The 19127-nt window shown below is 52.9% G+C and overlaps 1 protein-coding gene across 11 annotated transcripts in view; it reads right to left on the bottom strand.

The window, feature by feature from the left end:
- Positions 1 to 19127, bottom strand: part of DNM2 (dynamin 2) — a 109057-nt gene that overhangs the window by 22131 nt on the left and 67799 nt on the right. For 4 of the 11 annotated variants that reach the window (XM_050770153.1, XM_050770152.1, XM_050770150.1 and 1 more), the window contains exons 7-12: positions 17824 to 17966; positions 11204 to 11339; positions 9686 to 9753; positions 7614 to 7752; positions 6566 to 6652; positions 2937 to 3007 (exon numbers count right to left, since the gene is read on the bottom strand). In XM_050770153.1, the coding sequence (XP_050626110.1) occupies positions 2937 to 3007; positions 6566 to 6652; positions 7614 to 7752; positions 9686 to 9753; positions 11204 to 11339; positions 17824 to 17966 (644 nt within the window). Of the gene's footprint in view, positions 1 to 1625; positions 1656 to 2936; positions 3008 to 6565; positions 6653 to 7613; positions 7753 to 8925; positions 9065 to 9685; positions 9754 to 11203; positions 11340 to 17823; positions 17967 to 19127 lie in introns of all 11 variants that reach the window. The other 7 variants (XM_050770144.1, XM_050770146.1, XM_050770145.1 and 4 more) reach the window with 3 other exon arrangements.

Genomic DNA, 19127 nt, shown 5'->3' on the forward strand with positions numbered 1-19127 from the left:
CATCCAGTCCTCGACATCAGAGTGTGGGACAGCTGCTGGCCATGAAACGGCACGTATCTTGCACGACTCCTGACCCAAATTTAGAGGACATCCAAGGTCTACAGGGTGTGTTTCTATAAGGTTCCTATGCAGCCACAATCCCAGATCTCTTTTCTTCTTTATCCATCCTCCTTCCTGGCTAGTTCATGCCAGCATAGACAAAACCCACTATATTTTATATGTGGACACCTACTCCACCACCTTACGGTTCCAGTATATTTTCTACTCTGACAATCATATGATCACTTGCAAACAACGTACATCTCCTGTTACTTATCCATCACATTTTCTTTTCTTTTCTTATTGCTTTGGCTGAAACTTTCAGAACAATATGGAGAAGCAAATCAGCTTGGTCACTTTCCTTTCCTGACTACCTTGGGGGTTTTGTTTTAAAGTGCAAGTTGGCTGTAGGATAAGGGAGAAAGTAGGCTTCTGTTTCTAGATCAGAAAAGGCTGGAAAACTAAGAACTGGAAAACTAAGAACAAAGGCAGAATTTTATCCAATGTTATCCCCAACATTCAATAAGTTTATTATAGGGCTGCTCATCTGGGCTGTTTATTATTTATTTTTGAGACAGAGTCTCACTCTGTCACCCAGGCTGGAGAGCCCTGGTGTGATCATGACTCACTACCTTGACTTCCCAGGCTCAGGTCATTCTCCCACTTCAACCTCCTGAGTAGCTGAGATTACGCACCACCATCACGCCCAGTTAATTTTTGTATTTTTTTATAGAGACAGGGTTTCACCATGTTGCCCAGGCTGGTCTCAAACTCCTGGGCTCCAGCGATCCACTCACCTTGGCCTCCTGCAAAGTGCTGGGATTACAGGCATGAGCCACTGCGCCAGGCCTGGGCCCTGTTTATAATATTTTATTTGGAGGGTAATGGGAAGTCCAGAACATCCAAGCACAAGAAGGATTTTGATCAGCAGCATCTGAAGGAGGTGGCACTGAGCTGAGCCAACCTTCACAGTGATGGCTGGGTGACAAGTGATGCCCCACAGGTGCTTTTCCTAAGGGCCTCCTGGCTCCCACCCTTGCCAGGGCTCCCTCAAATAGCAGCCCACAAGGTGGCCCCTCTCCTGAGCCTGGACCTAATCGGAAGCATCCTGGTGTCTTGGGGGAAAATCCAGAATCCTCCCCTGGACCTGCAGGGCCCTCCTGATAACAGGGCCTGGCCTCTGGCTCTCTTACCTCCACCTGCCTGGTCTTGTAGCCGTCCTTCCCTAGGTTCAATTCTCTGGGGTGCCCCCTGCATCACCTGACTTCTTCAGGAAGATCTCTCCAGGCCACATCCCTGGCTCCCCTTTCCCACAGCCTATCCCCTACCCTCTCTTCCTGCTCTCATCGTCCTTGTGACACTTTGCTTAGAGACTCCACCTCCCCAGCCTGCAGGCTCTGAAACAGCAGGGGCTACAGCTGGTGCGGTCAAGGTCCTGGCCCGGAGGCCCAACGCTGGCCCTGGCTCTTCAGCACCCCATAGCTCTTCAGCAGGCCCCGGGGACGTCCCACCCAGGGCTGGGGCCACCCGGCCAGGGCGTACCCGTTCACACACCAGGGCAAAGGCACACAGCAGGCAATACCCACCAGGTCACCAGCTGCTCAGTATAGTAACAGCTGGGGTAAGTGGGAAGGCCCAGGAATCCAGAGGAAAGAGTGGAGTGGTCAAAGGAAAAACAGGAGAGATTGTGAGAAGGAACTGTGGATGAAGTGTGAGAAGCAGAGACATCAAGGTGAGGAAAACAGCAGCAAACCAAAGATGGGGACCAGCGCTGTGAGCCCATACACACCTGTCAGCCGGGAGCACAGGGCTGGGGGCTGCCACCCACAGGCAGGGGAGGCCCAGTCAGGGCCCTCAGCTCATCTCTAGGAGGGGTTCTGATGAGGCCCTCATTCCTTTCTTTGCCTTCCTCCTTTCTCCCCACCTACCTGGTGCCCAGCACAGAACAGGTCCTCAATCAGCTTTGTCAGGTGCACCAATAAACGTTCTATCCGGTAACCACATAGCCTGAGATTTGGCTCTAGAGGCCCTCCCCTAGGTAGCCTGCCTGGCCCGTCAAGGCAAGGCCCAACAGCCGCCCTCTGGACCTCGACAGGCCCCGCACGGCCCCACCCAGCACACTACGCTGTAACCGCCTGTGTCCCTGTTGGTTCCCTGCATGGGGCCTTCCTCTGAGGGTGGGGAGCTGGGTGTGGGTTTGCCCACTGCTCTGTCACAGGGCCTCGCGAGAGGGCATACCAGCGGCACCATCCAGCCCGCCTCAGGCAGGAAGGCCTGCGTGAGCCTCCCCAACCATCTGAGTGAGGCCCAGGCGCGCCGAGGGACTGAAGGAATCGGCGGGTGATGCCTGAGACCACTAGCACTGATAGCGACATCCTGCTGAAATCAGAGCTCCCCGATATGGGCCCTCATCTAGGTGCCATGGAAAGTTCTGGTTTAAATCTACAGTGTACGCCTTGAAGCGAGGGAGACCCCAGGCAGCAGTTCCCAAAGAGCAGCTTCTGGAGCCCTGAGCCCACGAGATGCTGTCCATGAAGGGGCAGAGTCTGCGAAAAGCTGCCCACTGGTCGCTAAAGGCTCTGACAAGTCCTGTGGGAGAGGGGGTGCAGCAGCTGGCTGGCTTCGCCCTCTCCCTGCCGGTCTGACCATAGCACTGCCCTCTCCCGAAACTAACCACAGGGATGCCCCACAGAAGGCGCGTTGGTTTGGGACAGTGGACCACTATCAGCCCAGGAGAGTGTCCAGATATTCTCAGGTGGCTCTGCCTTCACCCCAGGACCCCCGATAGAGACTGTGTGACCCCCGCCCTCTCAGAGAATCCCAACTCGATCTCCTCCTTGGATCTAAGAGTAAGGACTGGTGCCGCCCGACCAGCCACTGTCTCCAAAAGTACCTACTTGGCAAACCCGATGAAGTCCTCGTGGTTCGTGTTGATGTAGGACTGTTCAATGTCGATCAGCAGAAGAATCTGGGGGAAAGTGGGGGTCACTGTGAGTACAGGGCCAAGCCTGGTAAGCGGGGGTGGTGACAGGAGCATTTCCTGGTCTTGCCAGCAGAGAAGGCGTGCGAACTAGGAGGCTTCCCAGACAGAACAGGGGGCTGGTGTCGCACTCCCCACACCCTCACAGGCAAGAAAGCCTGGACAACAGAGCACAGCCAGGCAGCCCAATGGGCCAGTCACAGGCAGGGCCACTGTCCCCAAGGTCTGGAGTTCTGATTGAGCCACTAACTGGCCATGTGACCCTGGGCCTCACGTTACTGACCTGTGGAATAGGGTGACAGGAGGCCCAACTGCCAAGGGTTTAATAATGTGCAGTCTTTTTTTTTTTTTTTTTTTTCTTCGAGACTCACTCTGTTGCCTAAGCTGGAGTGCAGTGGCATGATCTGGGCTCACTGCAACCTCTGCCTCCTGGGTTCAAGCGATTCTCCTGCCTCAGCCTCCCAAGTGACTGGGATTACAGGCGCCTACCATCATGCCCAGCTAATTGTTGCATTATTGGTAGAGACAGGGTTTCATTGACTTGGCCAGGCTGGTCTCGAACTCCTGACCTCATGATCTGCCCGCCTTGGCCTCTCAAAGTGCTGGGATTACAAGCGTGAGCCACTGCGCCTGGTTTTTTTTTTTTTGAGAAAAGAACTTACTGTGTCTCCCAGGCTGGAGTGCAGTAGAACAATCATAGCCTCAAACGCCTGGGCTGAAGCAACACCCCTGCCTCAGCCTCCCAAGATGCTGGGGCCACAGGCATGTGCCACCACACCTGGCTGATTTTCCTTTTTTTTTTTTTTTTTGTAGAGGCAGGGTCTGACTATGTTGCCCAGACTGGTCCTGAACTCCTAGGCTCAAGTGATCCTCCTGCCTCGGCCTCCCAAAGTGCTGGGATTACAAGAGTGAGCCATTGCAAGCCACTGCCTTATAAAATCTCTTTTTCTTTTTCGGAGACAGAGTCTTGTTGTGTCACCCAGGCTGGAGTGCAATGGTGCAATCTCGGCTCACTGCAACCTCCGCCTCCTGGGTTCAAGCAATTCTCCTGCCTCAGCCTCCCGAGTAGCTGGGACTACAGGCACACACCACACCACCCGGCTAATTTTTTGTATTTTAGTAGAGACGGGTTTTCACCATGTTGCCCAGGTTGGTCTCGAACTCCTGAGCTCAGGCAATCCGCCCACCTTGGCCTCCCAAAGTGCTAGGATTACAGGTGTGAGTCACCGTGCCCGCCCTGTAAAGTCTTTAGCGCCTGACGTGTTCAAAGTGCTGCATTAAAACTGCGAAGCTAATTTGGCCAACTATGAACACTAAAATAAAACACACACGTGTGTGCACACATGCACACACACACATACTTAAGCTAGAAAGGTAAAGTCTCAGGTAAAGAGCAGGGCTTGCGAGTCCACAGCACTTGCTGAAACTCTCCCTCCCTCATGTTTCTTGTCCTTTGCCCAGGATGAAGTTGGTCTATGGGAACCATGGATCCAGGCAGCTCACTGGCTTGGCTCCCATTCACAACAGGCCAGGCTGCTGGGGAGGAGGGGCTCGGATGCTCCTCATTGGACTCCCCTGGCCTTGGGCCAGTCACTTCCCCTCACTGCACCTTCAAGTTTCCGAAAATAAAGTAGGGCAAGGCACCCGGACTTGTCGGCCCGCTGGAAAATGCCAGGGTGCTCCGTCTGTGGGAGCAAGCGTGGCTGGTTTAATAAGGCCTGAGTCCCCTCAACCCAGCGCTCTCAGATCCAGCCCGGGAGCATGGCAGGTGAGCACCAGGGGCTGTGGAAGGGCCAGCAGCATTCTCACTAACAGTAACAACAAAAAGAATCAGACTCTTCCAGACTTTTGGTACAATTTCCAAGCTACAGCAGCTCTGAGGCATAGGCGCACCGGTGCCCTGAGGGAGCAATTGGCCAAATCAAAACTGGGCGCCTCTCTGCAGGACGAATGAGCCGATTTCATCCCCATCAACGGCAAGCGGAGAAGGACCATTTTAAACATGGTGACATAACAAGCAAGGGCTTAATTAAGCTCTGGTTTCAACAAACAGTTGTAAAAAGAACACAGAGGACAACTGAGAGAAAGTGACTCAAAACAGATCCGGAAGCGGCGGCTCACACCTGTCATCCTAGCACTTTGGGGGGCCGAGGCAGGCGGATCACTTGAGGTCGGGAGTTCAAGACCAGCCTGACCAACATGGCAAAATCCCATCTCTACTAAAAATACAAAAATTATCCAAGCGTGATGGCTCACTCCTGTAATCCCAGCTACTTGGGAAGCTGAGGCTGCAGAAGAGTGTAAGGATGGCCCAGTGCTTAGTGGGTGACAGTCTCAGCTGCAAGGGGAGGCAGAGACTTTGGGTGTGTGCTTGCAAGCCTTTGCAAGAAAGTGTTAAATGCTGAAACAGAAAAAGCAGGCTGGGTGTGGTAGCTCATGCCTATAATCCCAGCACTTTGGGAGGCTGAGGCGGGCAGATTGCCTGAGGTCAGGAGTTCAAGACCAGCCTGGCCAACATGGTGAAAATCTGTCTCTACTAAAAATACAAAAATTAGGTGGGTGTAGTGGCATAGGCCTGTAGTCCTGGCTACTTGGGAGGCTGAGGCATGAGAATCGCTTGAACCTGGGAAGTGGAGGTGGCAGTGAGTCGAGATTGTGCCACTGCACCCTAGCCTGGACGACAGAGCAAAACTCTGTCTCAAAAAAAAATAAAAAAAAACAAAAAACGAAAACACACACACACACACACACACACACACACCCCCCACACAAAAAGCATCCCAAACACCCTCCAGCAGGCAAGTGGAGGCCCATGCTGTGCTCCATCCATTCCCTGGAAGACTGCTTAGTGATCAAGGCAGCAAACTGCAGATACAACAAACAACAGGCTTGGCTCCCAAATGCACGACGCTGAGGGGAGGGAGGGAGGGAGGGAAGAAGGGAAGCAGGAAGGGAGTCAAGAGTCAATGGGCCTCACACTGTGGGAGTCCACTGGAAAGACTACAGGATAGGGAGCGGACTGGTGGTGGCCAGGGCCTGGGGATTTCCTTTGCTGCTTCTTTTTTTTAAGAGACAAGGTCTCGCTCTTTCTCCCAGGCTGGAGAGCAATGGCACAACCATAACTTACTGAAGCCTTGATCTTGTGGGCTCAAGGGATCCTCCCACCTCAGCCTCCCAAGGAGCTGGGACCACAGGCATGTGCCACCACGCCTGGCTAATTTTTTAATGTTTTTGTAGAGACAAGGTCTTGCTGTGTTGCCCAGGTTGGTCTCGAACTCCTGGGCTCAAGCAATCCTCCTGCCTGAGGCTCCCTAAGTGCTGGATTATAGGCGTGAGTTACTACACCCAGTCTGGCCTGTGGGTTTTTGAGGGGTTGACTACAAAAGGGCATAGGGACAGGGATTTTAGGAGGTGATAGAACTGCTCCGTATCTTGATTGAGGTGAGGGTTACTTTGCCATATGCAGCTGTCAGCACGCACAGAACAGTACATTTGACATTTACTGCATGTAAATTATACCCAATAAAGAAGACAAAAGGCCAGTACCTGGTCCTTGGTTCTCCCCTCCCGTTCCCGGATGTAAGTGGTGACGATTCGCTCTGTCTCCTCTCGTAACCGGGGGTAGGAACTGAGCTGGGGGAACAAGCAGAGTGGCCGCGTTGGCGGGGTCCTCGTGGCACGGGAAGCAACACGAACCACACAGGTGAAAAATGTGGAGGGGGGTGGGGAATGAGATATGAGGGGGCCCACCGAGCCCACACCTTGCTCCTGGCCCCCAGTGAGTCCAGCTGGGAGCTAAGAGCGGAAGAGTGGGGGCGCTGTGGACCGGAGAGAGCAGGAGAGCAGAGCTGCTTTTCCAGCCAGCGGCCAGGAGGCAGGAGGCGGCATGAAAGCAGAAAAGCAGGGACGTGTTTGCCACCCAGGGCTTCAGGGCACCCCCCTCCTGCCCAGCACTGGGTGAGAGCAGGAACCCTGAAGGGCCTCGCCAGCATGAGTGAGTAGCGTCTGCTCTAGAATGGTAAGGGGGGGCATCTGGGCCATCAGCCTCGGTGGGAACTCCTTGCAGAGAACTACTCCTGATCGCTGTATCTGTGGCACCCACTCCCCAAATGCACCCACCTTCCCAGGCTTCATCTGCAGCACCAACTTAACCAGACCTCATGCACAGTGGAGTGCCATCTTCTGCAGTCTGGGTCAAGCCCATGAGTTGGGGAAAATGGAAAGGTTACTCTCAGGTGGCCTAGACCATGAGAACACGCAGGGCTACACTGATGATGTGTTTCCTGTGTTTTGCTGTTTTGGTGCTGGCTGGGAAACCCCTTTCTCTAGGGGTTCCAGGAAAGGGCACTGCTTAGTAAATGCGATGCGTTTGGCACCATCAAAGGCTGACCGCTCCCACGGGCAGCCACAATGCGTGTGCGATGCCACTGCCCCCATTCCATCTGCCAATGCAACGTGGCGACATCTCAAAGTGACAACTGGTAGGGGGAAGGGGGTTCCTGCCGAGGCTGAATTTTCCAGATGCTCGGGTTGAGGCTAACACATGGAGGGGGAGGAAGGGGATAAATGTGGAGGTGAGAACGAAACCTGTTACCTTCTCGGCACACTTTTTAATGACCGTGGCCAGCTCTGAGACCACGAGATCAACACACTTCAAACTCGGCTCTTTGAGTTTTACAATCTGTTTTTTCACAATGGCTTCAAAGGCCATGTCGGGGGTGAAGAGCCCCGTCCTGGGTCATGCGGAGGGCAGGACGAGGCAGAAAGACACCCAGGGACAGTGCAGGCCACACACGCAGGACAGGAGACAGAGAGAAGAGAAGAAACGAGAGTCATCTGATTAGTCCATGCACGGGGGAGCCTGCGCCCGCATTTGCCCCGGAAGCTGCTTCGGATCAAAGAGGTCTGGGGTTTGGGGGTGTGGGCTCGGTCTGGGGTATAGTTACAGAAGGGCCACGGGGGGTTGTCATTGCACAGCCAGCCAGCCAAGGTGTGCGGAGGCCTCTAACGTTCATGTCCATGACACCTGGCTCTAGGATGAGTATTTTCCAACCTGTTTGGGCTGTTTTCCCCCTCCCTTTTCTAATCGAAGAAGCTTAAGCAGCAAATGTGGGCTTTTCCAGACTGAGAACAGAGGGGCTCAAGCAGAGATTCCCTGGCAACCCGGAGCGCTGGGGACACTGTGGTCGCGCAAGCACAGACTGCCCACTGGGAGGCATTTCAGCTGCTTGGCCAAAGCGTGCTGCCCTGGGAACCAGGCCCGCGGCGTTGGAGCGGGTTGGGGGAGCCCGGCGTGTCCTGCCGAATGGAGGCAGTGGCTCATCGAGGGCGCATAGAGGCACTGTGACTGAGTGGATCCAAAAATGGGCTGCCCCTGGGGGACAGCATGGGGTGCAGGGTGTGGCAGGGGCACTTAGGAGCCCAGCTGGCTCTCATTATGTCGCTGGCATTCGGGCCTTTCCCGGAGCTGAGGGACAGAGAAGTCGGTGGCTTCAGGGAAATCTGCGAATGCCGGGCATTGGTCAAGAAGGGGCGACAGCCAGGGAGCTTCAAGGAGCTCAGCCTCCAGCAGTTGACGCGGGGGGTCCCTCTCTGCTTCCCAGGAGGCAGCAAAGCAACAGCCCAGTGAAACCCCAATTTCATCAGACACATGCTAGGCTTGGTATCAGGGTCCCAGGGACAACTGTGCATCTATCTGGCCAGTCCAGGAGGCCTGGCATTCCCTGTTGGGCCCAGGCTGACATGCTCCTGTCCCAGCCTCTGGGGAGAGGCCAAGTTCACGGACACGAAGCGATATGGGGAGAAAAGGCACCAGTGGGGGCCGATGAGGCGCTGGGAGCCTGATACCAAACCCCCGTACCCCCGTTTCCACAAGGTCAGGAGTCACCCTGCCAAGGGAGCAATACCTTACTGGTACACTGCCTAACTGTATTGATTAGCTCCTGGATAACCAGGTCGACACATTTCAGACAGGGCTCTTTCAGCTTGACGACCTGCTTTTTCACAATGGCCTCGAATGCCAAGTCCGGGGTGAAAAGCCCAGTCCTGAAACCATCCAGACCCGGGGGCAAGGGAGATAAGTCAGAGAGAAACAAAGCATGGTCAGCAATTTCATCGGCCCTGGCCGGGTCCCCAACAAGGAACGAAGGTTGCGTCACGTGTGGGGCCGGACGCCTGAGTCCACTGCCCGGAAACCCTCAGGGTGACCCGAGGACCCCACGGCGATGGAAGGGCAGACACCTGCAGCGACTACCTTTGTTAGAATAAGGAGGGAACCCAAGAGGCTCACAAGGAACCCGTGATGGGGACTCATGCTGGCTTCCCGAAACCCTGATTCAGTGCCGCCCCGCCCCTCCCCAGGCACACCTGCAGCGAGCTTTCTTAGTTTAGCATGAGGTTCACACCAACCGACTGGGCAGGAACCAAGCCCTATTTGATCAGGAGCCACAGACAGCCCTGAAGCCTGCGACAGACGCAGGACTGAGACACATCCACCCTCACGTGCCCTTGGAGACCCACAGGGAGGGGCTCACAGCTACTGAAAACCATGCAAGAGCCCTCTTAAGGCCTAACGATTAGGGGCTCAGAGGTTTGGACGACCCAGTTAGCTGGGGGGTGGCATCGCGGAGAGGAAGGGACAGTGGTGACTCTCCTCGTGGAACTTGCCTGACTCCATGGATGTTCTTAATGGCGTAGCTGATCTCCCGTCGTAAGTCCTTCTCGTCAAACTCCATCTGAGAAGAGAAACCAAGCACATGCATGGAGGTACCTGGGACACCCCCATGGCAGGCGTGCATCTGGGGAACATTCTCTCCCACGTGCAGCTGTATTCACAAGGCGGAATATTTAACTCGTCAGAATTTTACAAAAAAATTGAAAACTGGCCAGATACAGTGGCTCACACCTGTAATCTTTGGGAGGCCAAGGCAGGCAGATGGCTTGAGCCCAGGAGTTTGAGACCAGCCTGGGCAACATAGTGAGACCCCATCTCTACTAAAAATACAAAAATTGGCCAGGTGGACTGGTGCACGTCTATAGTCCCAGCTACTTGGGAGGCTGAGGTGGGAGGATCATCCGAGCCCAGGAGGTCGAAGCTACAGTGAACTGTGATTGCACCACTGTACTCCAGCCTGGGTGGAAGAGCAAGACCCTGTCTCAAAAAAAATAAAAACAAACAAATTAATTAAAACCCAGTTTCAGAAAGCCTGACATGAAACCAACACTCTCATTATATTGGTGGGAATATAAATTCATGTGAACTTAGATTTTTCAGACTATCAGTATGCACTACCACACCTGTTTTTTTCTTTTTTTTTTTGAAATAGCATCTGGCTCCGTCACTGAGGCTGGAGTGTAGTGGTGCGATCTTGGCTCACTGCTGTATCCTCTGCCTCCTGGGCTCAAGTGATTCTCCTACCTCAGCCTCCCAAGAAGCTGGGACTACAGGCATACGCCACCACATCTGGATAATTTTTGTATTTTTAGTAGAGATGAGGTTTCACCATGTTGCCCAGGTTGGTCTTGAACTCCTGGGCTCAAGTGATCAGCCCCCCTTGGCCTCCCACAGATTACAGGTGTGAGCCACTGCATTTGGTCTTGCTCCTCTGATTTTAAAAACTGTTTTTTTTTATAAATAAAAAAATAAAAAAAAATGTTATGTGCTTATTGTAAACAGTATAAAACTTCAAGCAAATCATTAAAAAAAAAAAAAAAAGAGGAAAAAGTCCTAAATCCTAGCACCCAGGGCTGACATTTTTGCAAACATCCTCGCAAATACAAAGAAACACTTGTAGACATCCGTGTTCAGTTTCATACATAAAGATGTTGTATGTATCAGCTGAGTGCTATACTGCACATGCTGGCTCCAATGCCTATGTTTTTCCTTTCTTCAATGACATGCTAGGGCCATTTTCTCATGTAAATTTATCTGTATTTTCTATGTATTTTGCAAAGAATGTACATTGGCTTTTGTCAGAGGAAAAACACAGGGGTTTTCATATTGTTCTACCCCAAACCTCAAAGCTCAGTGTCGGGAAAGGAAGGCCATGGGGCATCTCATCCAGGCCACACCCTGCCCACCACAGGTTCAGGCCTAGAGGTAGGAGCTTGAGACCTTATTGCCTGGGAGGAGGCCTGGCTGGAGACCAGCAGGAGGGTGCCTGACCCAGCCCCCGGGGGCGCTACCTTCACCAGCTCAAATGGGAACCGCTCGTGGAAGATGCGATTGATTCGGGCGCCCCCGGAGAGCTCCAGTGTGTCCACCTGATCTCCTGAGCCCTCGATCCTCTTCTCAAAATCCACCCCAAACTGCTGGACCATCCTATAAGGAAAAGGAAAAAGCAAGCATCAAAGCAGAGGTTTCCACACTGCTCTGGAATGATGTTCCAAGTCAAGCCAAGGTTTACTGTTCTTTCACCATTCTTCAGCAGCAAAATGTCTTCTGTCTATGTTAAAACAAATAAACCAAATTCAAGAGCTCCCAATGGCAAATGCTGGCTACGAGTCAGGCTCAAGCTAAGCTTGTTTCGATTATTCACCCATTCAATCAAAGAAGGCCCACTTATTCCTCTCACTTTGCAGAAGACAGGAGAGTTCAGGAGTCAAAGCTCAGCACCTCTGCCCTGATTTGCAGGACGCAACTTGATTTGCAGGATGCTGGGAAGGAAAGGTAGCCACTTCCGCACAATTCAGGTACTTCTGCAGGTTCCTGCCGCTTCCCAGCCTGCTGGGCTTGGTCCTACCCCACTGATGGGATGTAAGGCCTTGGACAGGACTTTGTCCCTCTAAGCCTCGATTCCTCATCTCCAAAATGGATTGAGGGTAACAACATCTACCTCCTTCGTGGGGACTGAAGATGTTTCTAGATCTCATTACCTCCAAGAAGTCACTGATCCTAAAATGCACTGTTATTTTGTGTGTCCGCAAAAAAAGAAAAAATGCTGCCACGAATGGTGATTCTGCAGACACCTGGTTTCACACAAGTTAAAATGCTTTCTTGGCCGAGTGCGGTGGCCCACGCCTGTAATACTAGCACTTTAGGATGCTGAGGTGAGAAGGTGAGAGGAGGGCTTTAGTTTGGGAGTTTGAGACCACCCTGGGCAACATAGTAAGACCTCATTTTATTAAAAACAAACAACCGGCCGGGCGCGGTGGCTCAAGCCTGTAATCCCAGCACTTTGGGAGGCCGAGGCGGGCGGATCACAAGGCCAGGAGATCGAGACCACAGTGAAACCCCGTCTCTACTAAAAATACAAAAAATTAGCCGGGCGTGGTGGCGGGCGCCTGTAGTCCTAGCTACTCAGGAGGCTGAGGCAGGAGAATGGCGTGAACCCAGGAGGCGGAGCTTGCAGTGAGCCGAGATTGCGCCACTGCACTCCAGCCTGGGCAACAGCGTGAGACTCCGTCTCAAAAAAAAAAAAAAAAAAAAAAAAAAAAAAAAAAAACAAACAACCAACCAACCAAACAAAAAACGCTGGACACGGTGGCTCACGCCTACAATACCAGCACTTTGGGAGGCTGAGGCAGGCAGATCACCTGAGCCCAGGAGTTTGAGACCAGCCTGGACAACATGGCAAAACCTCATCTCTACTGAAAATACAAAAACGAGCCAGGTGTGGTTGTGCATGCCTCTAGTCCTGGTTAACTGAGAGGCTGAGGCAGGGGAACTGCTTGAACCTGGGCGGCGGAGGATGCAGTGAGCCAAGATTGTACCACTGCACTCCAGCCTGGGCGAGACAGAGTGAAACCCTGTCTCAAAAAAAGGAAAAAAAAAAAAAAAAAAAAAAAACTTTTCTTGGTAAATTGCTTAGACCGGGCCTGGTCCTTAAAAAGAGTCTCTCAGCATTGCTTATTGGCACCGTGAATAGTATAAAAGTAAGATGATCTTGTTCGCGTTTTAGTTTTCCTAAGCATTCCTAATTGCTCTCCCTAGTGTACTGGGCTGTCTCCCCTCATCAGTTTCACCCCCGAAATTCATGATCTATTGAAGTACCTGGAGACTTGCCCCTAAAGGGGAGCTGCTCAATGGTGACCACTGCCAGGGCCACCAAGGCTGGGCTGCCAAAGAAAGGGGGTCTCCCTTCATACCCCAAGTGGGAGAGGCAAGCACAAGCTGCCCAGATTCCCAAAATCTCTTTCCTCACATGAAGCAAAGGGTGCACACATTTAATTTCCTTCCAGGACACACACGAAGGCCTACATTAATGCTTCACCCGGAATGGGGAATTTGTTTTTGTTTGCGTTTTTTTGAGATGGAGTCTCGCTCTATCGCCCAGGCTGGAGTGCAGTGGCACAATCTCAGCTCACTGCAACCTCTGCCTCCTGGGTTCGAGCGATTCTCCCGCCTCAGCCTCCCCAGTAGCTGGGATTGCATGTGCCCGCCACCACGCCCAGCTGATTTTTGTGTTTTTAGGATGAATGGGGTTTTGGCATGTTGGTTTTGGCAGGCTGGTCTCAGTCTCCTGACCTCAAGTGATCTGCCCGTCCTGGCCTCCCAAAGTGCTGGGATTACAAGCGTGAGCCACCGCACCTGGCCTGGAATGGAGAATTTGAATTGTGGACCAAACCAGGACCAAGGTCGGCAAAGGTACAGCACTCAACTAATGACAGACAACAGACTGGGGAGGGGTTTGGGCAAGGATGGAGACTCTGGAGACCAGCTCTCAGCCACAGGGGACAAAGCACACCTGGGCACCAGCCTCCTGGGGGCCCTGGAGGTGATTTACGGGCCCAACCCTTGCTGCACAATCAGAGTATTCTGGACAATTGTGACTGGCTGGTCGGTGTCCCATGGAATTCGGGTTTAATCCTGCCCCCCTGTACCTCGGAATGTGCTCTTAGTAACATAGTGAGACTTTGTCTCTACAAAAATAGAAAAATTAGCCAGGCATGGTGGCGCACACCTGTATTATTCCCAGCTACTCAGGAGACTGTGGTGGGAGGATCACCTGAGCCCAAGTGGTGAGCCAGGATTGCACCACTGCACTCTAGCCTGGGCAACAAGGCAAGACCGTTTCAAAAACAAACACATGAGGGCCGGGCATGGTAGCTCATGCCTACAATCCCAGCACTTAGGGAGGCCGAGGTGGGCAGATCACCTGAGGTCAGGAGTTCGACACCAGCCTGGCCAACACGGTGAAACCCCTGTCTCTACTAAAAATACAAAAATTCGCTGGGCATGGTGGCGCATGCCTGTAATCCCAGCTACTCAGGAGGCTGAGACAGGATAATTGCTTGAACCCGGGAGGTTGCAGTGAGCTGAGATTATGCCACTGAGCTTCAGCCTGGGTGACAGAGCGAGACTCCATCTCAGGAAAAAACAACAACAAAAAACCACCAAATACATAAATAAAATAAAATGAAAAAATCAACTTTAAACACGTACGTACGTTCCTTAACCCCTCTGCTGGGGTCTTTGCCCTGCAGGAATCCTCGCCTGTACAGTCACAGATGAACTTACAAGCATCTGTTAATGCAAAAAAAAACAAGCAAACCCCTGGGTGTCCCCTATGGGCATTGAGATACATGAACAGTCTGTGGGCTGCGCCAGGCAGAGACAGAAGGCTCCAGGCTTTGCTTTAACAAGAAGAGAAAAGCCAAGTGCAGAATTTAGGGGCTGGGGGACGTCTATTACCGTAATTCCCGTTCTGTTGTAAGGCGCGAACCGAGAAAGACCGCCCATGTCTGCATGAGGACCTTGGACCCCTGAGATAAAATGCTAAATCGAGATAACAGTGGCGCTTCTCCATGGTGATGTCAAAACTACCTGGGCAGGGAGGGCCCTGCAAGGCACTGGTTACAAATGACGTAACGTGCTAAGCCCCAGGGGACAGGCACTGTTTGTGACGGGCATTCCCTGGCCCACTCCTGCCACAGGCTTAACAAATAGCATTTAACTTTATTTATTTACTTATTTATTTTTGAGATGGAGTCTCGCTCTGTCTGCTCGGGCTGGAGCGCAGTGGTGTGATCTTGGCTCACTGCAATCTCTGCCTCCCAGGTTCAAGTGATCGTCCTGCCTTAGCCTCCCAAGTAGCTGGGACTACAACTGCCCACCACCACACCTTGCTAATTTTTGCATTTTTTTCATAGAGACAGGGTTTTACCATGTTGGTCAGGGTGGTCTTGAACTCCCGACCTCAAGTGATCCACCCACTTAGGCCTCTCAAAGTGCTGGGAATACAGGTGTGAACCATCATGCCTAGCCTAATTTTTTTTTTTTTTAATTTCATAGGGACAGGATCTCACTTTGTTGCTCAGGCTGGTCTAAACTCCTGGCTTCAAGCAATCCTCCTGCCTTGGCATCCCCACGTGCTGGGATTACAGGCACCTTGTAATCTGCCAGTTTGTCCCCATGGCCGTGTGAGATGACAGCTGCTATGACCCTCACTTTAGAGGTGTAGAAAATGAGGCTCAGAGAGGTCCGGTCACCTGCCTGTGGTCACCCAGCAGGCCCAGGTCCTCCCTCAGGCTGAACCCTCCACAACAACACTTCCTTCAGTCCAGTAGGCTGAATCCTGTGGTTTTGGTTTTTTTTTTTTTTTTTTTTTGAGACGGAGTCTTGCTCTGTCACCCAGGCTGGAGTGCAGTGGCACGATCTCGGCTCACTGCAACATCTACCTCCCGGGTTCAAGCAATTCTCCTGCCTCAGCCTCCCGAGTAGCTAGAATTACAGGGATGCACCACCATGCCCGGCTATGAATCTCCTCTTGAAGCCTGCAAAGGGCCACTGTCTGCTGTGTCAAGGATGTCTGAGCATAAAAGCACTCTGGTCCCTGAGCCCACGACCATGTACTGCTGCCTGGTGTGGGGCGGGGGGGGATGCCAGGGCTGTGATGGCCAAAGCAGGCAGTGTCCTCCTGCTGTCCCTGTGGGAAGTGCCTCGTGCATGGTACCGTCTGCAGTATGAGCTACCCAGGAGTCCCTGCCACCTGCTCTGGTCCAGCTGTTCCAGTGCCTCAGGGACCCTTACAGGCCCAAAGCCAAAAGGTCAGAGGCAGAAGAGTCCCTGAGTGAGAATTTGGGATTGTGGGGGCACACCTGCTCCCAAACCTCACAGCTAGGCAGCTGCACCAACCAAGTCACGGGGCGGATCTTAAGAGCCCAAGCCGGAGAGGGACCTAACCCAAGGTCTGACTCCTACCCTCTCTCCCATGTCTCTTCTCCCACCGCAGCCAGGGGAGCCTGTGAGCACCTGAGTCAGCCCTGACCCTCCTGCGCTCAGAACTGTCCATGGCTCCCACCTCACTCACAGCAAAAGCCAGTGTCCTCCATGAGGTCCCACAAGGCCCTGCACAGCTGCTCCTTTACCTCCTCCCCCTCCCCTCACTCACTCCATCCAGCCACACGGTCCTCCTCTGACATGCCCGACCCAGTCCTGCCCCAGGGCCTGTGCACTGGCCAGGCTTCATCCCACATGGCTCCCTCCCTCACCTGCTTCAGGTCTTCGCCTGACACTCAACTTGTTCTTTTTTTTTTTGAGACAGAGGCTTACTCTGTTGCCCAGGCTGATGTGCAGTGATGTGTTCGCAGCTCACTGAAACCTCTGCCTCTTGGGTTCAAGTGATTCTCCTGCCTCAGTCTCCCAAGTAGCTGGGATTACAGGAGAATGCCACCATGCCCGGCCAATTTTTGTATTTTCAGAAGAGACAGGGTTTCACCACGTTGGCCAAGCTGGTCTTGAACTCCAGACCTCAAGTGATCCTCTCGCCTCAGCCTCACAAAACGTTGGGATTACATTACATGCCTGGCCAACGCTCACTTTCTTTTTTTTTTTTGGAGATGGAGTCTTGCCCTATCACCCAGGCTGGAGTGCAATGGCGTGATCTCGGCTCACTGCAAGCTCCACCTCCTGGGTTCGTGCCATTCTCCTGCCTCAGCCTCCCGAGTAGCTGGGACCACAGGCGCCCACCATCACGCTCAGCTTATTTTTAGTAGAGACGGGGTTTCACCGTGTTAGCCAGGATGGTCTCGATCTCCTGACCTTGTGATCCGCCCGCCTCAGCCTCCCAAAGTGCTGGGATTACAGGCGTGAGCCACGGCGCCCGGCCTATTTATTTATTTTTGAGACGGAGTCTCGCTCTGATGCCCAGGCTGGAGTGCAATGGCGCAATCTCGGCTCACTGCAAGCTCCACCTCCTGGGTTCATGCCATTCTCCTGCCTCAGCCTCCCGAGTAGCTGGGACCACAGGCGCCCACCATCACGCTCAGCTAATTTTTTGTAATTTTTTTACCACGTTAGCCAGGATGGTCTCGATCTCCTGACCTTGTGATCCGCCCACCTTGCCCTCCCAAAGTGCTGCGATTACAGGCGTGAGCCACCGTGCCTGGCCTAATTTTGCAATTTTAGTAGAGATGGGGTTTCACCATGTTGATCAGGCTGGTCTCAAACTCCTGACCTCAGGTGATCCACCCACCTTGGCCTCCCAAAGTGCTGGGATTACAGGCATGAGCCACTGCACCTGGCCGGCCAACGCTCCCCTTCTAAAGGAGGCTGTTCCCGACGACTCCCACGCTAGCACCACTTTCATAATTTAACACACTATACATTTTCTTTCTTATTTTTTGTCCCATTCATCCCACTTCCCCCGCTTCTGAGCACTCCAGGGGGCAGGGATGGACACCTGTCCCGTCCACTGGGGCGACTGCCGTGCTTAGGATGGAGCCTGGCACGCAGAATGCTTGCAGCGAGTGTCTGCTGAATGAATGAGTGGACGAGTGATGAGTGGTGCCCAGTCTAGGGGGCCCTGTGGCGGATGGAAGGCAGGAGCCAGGCTGGTGGTGGGGGCGGGTGCCAGGGTACGTACTGCAGCAGGGCTTTGGTTTTGCGGGTAGGGTCGTCGGGCCGGAAGTTCTTGTACTCCTCCACCTCCTTCTCCAGGGACAGTAGCTGGCTCTGTAGTTTGCTACGCAGGGCTGGCAGCGACTCCCGGATGTGGTTGGTCAGTTGCTGCAGGAGAGAGGTCAGAGATCAGAAAGGGTGGCATGGGCAGGGGACCAGGGGGTGGCAGGCATACTCCCCCCACCAAGGGCCAACGCCAGGGTGCCACTATGAGGCCAGCACACCACACAGCCTTGAGACAGCAACAGATATATCAAGCCACAGATACACTCGTGTCTGGGAAAGGAGACGGTACGGAGCTGCTCATGAGTGTAAGAGGCTACAAACAGCCCGTGGGGCTGACATCAGGCACTGGGCATATCAACGCCTTGGGGACATGCAAATACTTGCAAGGACAGTCCATCCAGACCACAGAACACGGGCGCCAATGAACACACATGGGGACAGGCCCTACAAACTAAGATGGAAAGATCTCCCCTGAAAAGCAGCAGAACGCACTTAAGATGACCTCCCTGGCTGCATCTGCATCTACAGAGAGAAGCAAGAAAGATTCAAAATAGACAAACGTGGGCCAGGCACGGTAGCACACACCTGTAATCCCAGCACTCTGGGAGGCTGAGGCAGAAGCATCACTTAAGATCAAGAGTTTGAGACCAGCCTGGCCAACACAATGAAACCCTGTTTCTACCAAAAAATACAAAAATTATCTGGGTGTGGTGGTGGGCACCTGTAGTCTCAGCTCCTCGGGAGGCTGAGAAAGAACTCGGGAGGTGGAGGTTGCAGTGGGCCGAGATCACACCATGGTACTCTATCTAGCCTGGGTGACAGAGCAAGACTGTCAAAAAAAAAATTTCTTTTTAATTTAAAAATTTAAAAGAAAAGAAAAAGAAAAACAAAGCCATAAAATCAGCCTATACTTGAAAAGTGTAAAGCAGAGTTCTGCCATCTGTCCCACAATAGAGAAGAATTTAGAAAGTGTTCATCAAGGCTGGGTGCAGTGGCTCACACCTGTAATCCCAGCACTTGGGGAGGCTGAGACAGATCACTCGAGGATAGGAGTTTGAGATCAACCCAGGCAATATGGTGAGACCTTCTCTCTACCAAAAATAAAAACCTTTTAAAACTTAGCTGAGTGTGGCAGTACACGCCTATAGTCCCAGCTACTCAGGAGGCTAAGGCAAAAGGATCGCTTGAGTACAGGAGGCTGAGGATGCAATGAGCCGTGTTTGTGTCACTGCAATCCAGCCTGGACAACAGAGTAAAATGCAT

Source organism: Macaca thibetana, chromosome 19, assembly GCF_024542745.1.
Source record: "Macaca thibetana thibetana isolate TM-01 chromosome 19, ASM2454274v1, whole genome shotgun sequence".
Taxonomy (NCBI): Eukaryota; Metazoa; Chordata; class Mammalia; order Primates; family Cercopithecidae; genus Macaca; species Macaca thibetana.